The sequence below is a fragment of the Oryza brachyantha genome, chromosome 7, assembly GCF_000231095.2.
Source record: "Oryza brachyantha chromosome 7, ObraRS2, whole genome shotgun sequence".
Taxonomy (NCBI): Eukaryota; Viridiplantae; Streptophyta; class Magnoliopsida; order Poales; family Poaceae; genus Oryza; species Oryza brachyantha.
This window is the reverse complement of record NC_023169.2, coordinates 5942080-5948850: the sequence shown is the minus strand read 5'-3', so window position 1 is coordinate 5948850 and position 6771 is coordinate 5942080. Positions and strand designations below refer to the sequence as shown.

Sequence of the window (6771 nt, the reverse complement as noted above, 5' to 3'; positions counted from 1 at the left end):
AGAACATCCACTTTATGCCAAGTTCAGTGAACGTGACTTTGGGTTAGAGAAAGTGAATTTCTCGAATCATGTCATTAATCCCCATGGAGCTACAGTAGATCCTTCTAATGTGGAACCTGTGTTGCAGTGGAAGGCACCTAACAACTCGTGTTGGTGTTGTTGATGTAGAGGTAGTAGGTCGCCGCTTAGGTTGAGATGATAACACCGGCACCAGGACACCGATAGAAAAATCACTATGTTGATGATGGTACTAGGCCCAACACATTTCTCTCCTGCTCAGCCAGCTAGAAGATCATCGAACAGGGCACACCACAGGCAGCCACAGGATCCTCTTATTTGAAGCACATACATCATGAAGAAATCCATACAATGGAATATGTGTAGCACACTTACATCAGTCCCATGAAAGACACACACAATAATATGCAACGCAAATCTACAAGCAAGTGCATCAAGCACCAAATTATTCTCGAGATAACAAACAAGCACTGAAGCCACTGCAACATCAGGAACATGCCGCACAAAGCAGTCAAACAGCATCGTCGATCCGTCAGGAAATCTACAGAGGTGGTGATGATATATACAAGTGTTAGTTGATAACATGAAGAATCCCAAATAATGCACGTATTATAAACATTCTCCCAAGTAATGCACGTACTATAAACATTCTCCCAAATAATGCACTAAGTTTGTTATTAGATCTCCTCCTAAGCGATCTTGTTGAAGTCGGCAGAAAGAACAAGAATCTGCTTTGGGAGTGTACAGCTGCTCAAGAATGTAAATGATAATGTCTATGGAAAACCATGGATGAAGAGTTGCTATTGTTTTGCTGGATGCTTGAAAACCATGAAGTCAGAGGAAAGGGAAGGGAAGGGAGGATAAAGTAAAGCTTTGTTGGCAATGAAAATGGGAGAGGTATCCCCTGATTTTCTAAAGAAAAGATGAAGGACCACAATACAGAGATTAATCATGTGTACCTTGACAATTTGGCCGCCAATACGTCTTCGGGAGGTTGGCTCACCAGAGAACAGAACCTCTGGGCAGGGCCTTCCTGTAATACTTGGAGTGGTGCAGCTCAAAGAGGGAGCAATGGTGGCCAACCTCCAGCCCATCCCACTCGAGCTTCTCCCACCAATCCTTCTCGCAGTCGACGACCACCGGGCGGCTGCCATGGGTGGCCGGGATGCGCTTGAGGCCCCAGCATCCCCTCACCCTGACTGTCTCAAGCTCAGGAGCAAACATCCTGCTGGCTTCGCATATCGTGTGCAGCTTGGGAAGATCATCCAGGTGGATGTGTTTCAGATTAGGGAAATTCGGCACACCACTTGGATTTCCAGTGGAGATTTTGGTTAGAGCATTTGCCTCCACGGGGAAGATCTGCACGAGTTCTCCGCAGCATACGATGTGTAGGATCTCCAGGCTAGGCAGGTGTGAGCCAGAAGCAGCCCATGACAATGGAAGCACGAACACAAGCCTTGGGCAGGAGTAGAGGTGCATGCTCCTCAGTTTGGCAAAGGAAGCATTGTTTGTAGTAGCGTTCATCTCTCCTCTGCTCCAAATACAACGGGCCATCATGAGGTCATAGGCTGAAAATTCCTCCAGTGTTTCGAAGCAGATGGTAGCATAATTTGTGTGAAAGACAGTGTCCACTTTGGGGCATCTACTGATTTGGAACCTCTTCAGATCAGACCACGTGATCCCCTTACCTTCTGCTGTCAAAACCATCAGGGTAATAGTAGCGATAGAAGCATTGTCATGCACATGCAATGACTTGACCCTGTTCATAAAAAAGATTACAACACTGACCATATGTGCACTGGTCACATTAATGTCGCTTATTCCCTCTCCAATCTCCATATGGATATCCTCTGGCTCATGCTGTGGTTCAGTGATGGCATCAAGATTAATATTGATCTTGTCCATGCTGACATCACTGTAGCTTACTTGAGTCATGGGGATTAATGACCTGTGCAGAGATGATCCAACTAACTGTCTACCGGTATACTGGCCCGTTTTCTTAGCATGGTAGTTTCTTCCATTATCTTTTATAGCAGAAGTCAAGCACAGAATCAGCTGGAAGCTACTTGTATTCCAACAAAACTGATTGGCACCTCTGAGAACAAATAGCTGAAGTGACCTTATATCTACAATAGCAACGCGTGCGAGACAACACCCTTCTGATGATTTTTCACGGACCAAAGTACCATGTGTTGTTTCTCTGAACTCCTGTCCTCCAGGGATGTCAATGTTCAGAAACATTAGCTCGGGCATTCCTGTCTTTGGCCAAGCTACACCACGCAGATGCTCGCATCCCAACAATATGACTCGTCGGAGATGTGGGACCTGCACAACCTCATCTGTGAGGTCGAGTGTTTCCATTGATGTGTCTGAGAGGTCCAGCTCCTCAAGATTGGGGAGGAATCCACGCAGTCTGAAGTTCCTCAATTTTTTACAGCCAGCCATCGAGATTCGGGATATCTTCGGTTTCTTGTTATTCTTTCCTGAACCTGCATCCAAGCTAAATGTTACAATTGATGGAGGGAGATCAGCAGGGCCAACATGTTTCAGCCTAACACAACCATCTAGAACCAAGGTATTAAGGGTAGCTGCACCTGACAAGCCTGGCAAAAAACGCAGTCTTTTATTCCCTGACAGGTCAAGTAGCTCCAACTTGAAAACATATGTTATACTAACCAATCTACTGATCTCCCAAGGGTGGGTGTGCTCTATTATTCGAAGCTTGCGTATGTTACCCAACTGTCCCCATGACCATGGGAGGTTGCTGCTCCAAATCCTTCCCCTGTTTATGTTCACCTCCATCATGTTTCTAGACATTCTCTGTACTATCCTCTCGGATAATGTCAAGTCCCAATCCATGGAGCATATGTCCAGAACCCACAAGCTATCAAAAAATTCCAGTTCTTGCGCAAATTGCTCCTCTCCATTTTCTTGAATCTGAAAGTCCTTGCAATTACTTAACCCAAGGAATCTTAAGCTCCGACAAAAACGAAAAGGAGGTGAATTAAAGCTGAAAGTGCAGTTACAGAGTTTCAATACACTAAGTTTCTGCGAGTGGATGAACATGTTGTTGGATAATGGTGCTATCCGATGATGAGGTTCAGTCCTAAAAGCCAAGAAAAAAGATGAGGTGTCTTGATTTACAGTTGGTACCCCTTCTGACCCCCCATCTGAGTCTATGACACTTGAAACCCAGCGTTTAGTGTATTCAGGAGTTTGTAGCTTTGCATGTAAAGAGAGTAATCCAGTAGATGAGTGGCTCTGTAGTTGCATCTGTTGCTTTACAGCGCCAGCAATTTCCCATCTCTTTTCTTCTTGGTATTCCCTTAAAATCCCATCACAAACCCAGTAGTTGGAAGCATGGTTAATCCAGTTATAGTCCATGATTTCATTATCCTTGGTATCCAATAACAACAGATACAAGGAACATTCAAAGACTATAGTTGCTGAGGTCATACCATGTTTGTTATATGTGTGCAGAGCCATCTCTTTAGCTTCCGCCCTTAGTAAATCATGCCAGATTGATGTACTAGCAGCACAAGAGGAATGAAGATAAACTTGTGAATTATCCACACTCTCTTCTAGTTGTTGTTTGACATCAAACTGATCGATTCGTTTAGCCTTTGGAATCAGATGATAGAACTCATCGATTGGTTCAACCCATGGATAATCATGCTCTTGTTCCTTAACCGGAGAATTCTGAAGCTTTGGCTCCACATTCTTCTTCATTCCTTGGATGGCACGAAGCCTTCCTCGGTAGGTCCACAATACCTTGCACACAGTGTTTGACCATCGATCTGCTGGTTTAGGGATACCAAGATCGTTTAAATCCACTGTGCCATCGCTACCATTGTGGAAAACCACTAAACACCGTTTTTCTTGCAACTTCCCATTGATCTTTCTCGCGACCCCAGCAATGGCAGGCCTAGAGCTTTCACTTACACCATTGAAATCGTCATCTTCATCTTGCGCATCAAAGATGACCATTAGTTCCGGAAGAAGCTCCAGTTTGGCTGCAATTTCTTTCTGCACTTGTCTTTCGTTTTTCCAGCTTGAGCAATCCAGATGGATGATCCAATCAAACTTTTTCTTCAGCGATGGTGGAGGGTCTTCAGCCAGAGATCTCAGGACCGCTGATGCAGCCAGTCCATTCCACCCGTCAAAATAAATGAGCTGATTTGGTTCGGCAGTGCCCTCTAAATATGGAATTATTTGATTCACTCCTTCTCTAACATTGGGAGCTCTAAGTAACTGCATTAATTAATGCACCGTAATTAACTTTCTTAGAGCAGGTACAATAGCATACTATAAGCCAGCTACGAGAGAGGAAAGAGAAGAGATATGGACTATAGATTTATAGCTAGCTACAGCACGACACAATATGTGTATGGCAGGTGGCCCATGCTAATATATGTTTTATAAGTGACTGTTATATGAATCGGCTATTAGATTAACAATAGATAAATTGGAGCTAACAGTTGGCTATATATTGAACTTGCTCTTAATACTTCCGCCCAGCTTTAGAAATCGTACGATTTTTGGATGGGGGTACTATGCAACTTATGTGCAGGTATGTTTTGACCAAATATGTAATCAATTACTTTTAACCATAGTTCTCTTATATGGCCGGCGTGCATTGGAAAAATTCTAGTATAATTCTTGAAACATACAATATAATTATAGCGCAAGTTTTGAAATTTACGGTGCAAATGCAGGTAATCTATAAGGGAATGTATCCTATGCACATAAGTTTCCCATGCAGACGCAGAGGAACCGGACACAGATGAGTGCGCAGCACACACCAATTAATGTCGCCCAGAAATCAATCGATGAGGTACCGTAACGTTGCTCAGGATAAAAGTTCATGTTTAAACAGAATTACTGGGGTATTGGGTCCAAAAGACCGATTGTGTTCTATCGTGGGGTGGGCCGTCTACTCTTGAGGGCCGGACGTCACTCAAGGGCTGCTACCGGTAAGGTGGCAGTTAACCGGCACACAAAACAGAGTAATAGATTAGTATATATTAATTAATTATTAATTATAAAAATTATAAAAATGGATTAATTTAAATTTTTAAAGCATCTTTTTTTATAAAATTTTCGTAAAAAACACACTGTTTAGCAGTTTTGGAACCGTGCCAAACGAACACGGCCTAGGGCAGATAATCTTGGCCTTGGTGGCTTACGTGGGGCTAAGGAAGGGACTCGGTCTCGGGGCGCATTGGTGACTGGGGGTGGCCAAACTAAAAGGAACCCGAATAGATAAAGGGAGAAGAGAAAGGCAGTCATCGATTTCCCTGGCGACAACATAGGATGGCGAAAAGACATGAATCACCGTGGCAGAGGGGCCTGGGCACATCACGGCAGAGGGACTTGGGGGAGAACTGAGGAGGTACGTTGGGAGAAGAAGAACAGAAACTATGCTTCCATCCCAGAGTCGGCTTCGGGCAAGGAAACAACGAAAGATTCAGGCCGTCTTTCGGCTATAGGCCACGGGGGGCTAGAGATAGAGCAAGGAGACGTGGCCTCCTAGAAAGAACTGAGCGACAAGGTGGCGTTCATGTTTCCCGCGGTAGCTATCAACAAGTGAGCAAAGGTGTGTTCAAACATCGTTGGGATGAGCCGATACCAATGGAAGAGGATGACGGCGGCATGAGTTTTGGTGAGACATAGCAGACGAAAGAGGAAGTGGAGGGAGGAGAAGGAAGCATGAAACCAGGGCAGATCAAGGTAAGAGAAGTAGTTGTTCCGGTAAATTCAAAAGAAAAGAAAGGAAAAATTCCTGCCTCTGATTTTGATGATGATGAAGACGATTTGCTGGAGGGTGAAGAGGAATGACGTTTGTTTAGTAGTAAGGGGGATGTTCAAAAAGGGGGTGCACGGGGGAAAGACTATTCTACGTGCACGCAAAAGGGACATGGAACTGTCGAGCGTAAGGTGGTTATATACTACGATATCTGTGATTAGGGGTGAAAACGGGACGGATATTACCTGTCCGCCCGCCTGCCCGAATTAATTCGGGACAAATTCAGGTCACCAAATCGGGTATCCGGAAGATAATATGGATTTCGGGTCAGGTTCGGGTATTTTGTCTCAGATACAAATATGGGTTAGGGAACGTGGTATCCGACAGATACGGGTTACCCGGCAAAAAAAGGGTACTACCCAATTAAATATCCGGATATGACCCGGATAGTTATAGCCCATCAAAAGCCCATGCATTCACATACAATTAAAGCCCAGTAACAAGAAAACATTATTCTAAGTGTTCCATATACATGTACATTAACTTTATTTATACTTCTTGTTCATATATACTAACATACTAATGATATAATTTAATTAATCAATTATATTTCCTTACAAGCTTTGCTAATGCTAGTTGTTACTTCCATGATATAGTTGTATTTAAGATTTATGGAATAGTTGAATAGCTATTATATATGTGATATATATAGTTGTTGCTTTGATTTGATATTCGAATAAGTATTCATAACCGAGATCATTCGTATCCGTCTTAGCACGTATCCGTTCCGTATTTGTGCCCGATATTATCTGTCTTCGTATTCGTATTCGGCAATATCCGTATTCAACTCGATCCCGAAAAGAAAATATGGGTTAGGATACGGGAAGGATGCTATCCGACCGTACCCGACCCGGTTTCGCCCCTATCTGTGATAGTATTGAGCATGTCGACCACAAATGTCCAATTGTAAAGCTTCCAAAGCTAGGAGTGCAGGTGTTGGGATATGC

The 6771-nt window shown here is 43.7% G+C and overlaps 1 protein-coding gene across 1 annotated transcript; it reads right to left on the bottom strand.

Annotated features, from left to right (window-relative positions):
• Window positions 1-302: 302 nt before the first annotated feature.
• Window positions 303-1953, bottom strand: LOC102703793. The gene is made up of 2 exons (XM_015839115.2): window positions 978-1953; window positions 303-559 (listed from the first exon to the last, which is right to left on the bottom strand). Exon 1 carries the CDS (start codon window positions 1951-1953, stop codon window positions 1018-1020), a length of 936 nt encoding a protein of 311 aa, XP_015694601.2. The 3' UTR covers window positions 303-559; window positions 978-1017.
• Between the last annotated feature and the right edge of the window lie 4818 nt (window positions 1954-6771).

Excerpts from the sequence above, each read along its gene's own strand:
- LOC102703793 (XM_015839115.2), bottom strand. The coding sequence starts at position 1,953 with ATGACTCAAGTAAGCTACAGTGATGTCAGCATGGACAAGATCAATATT.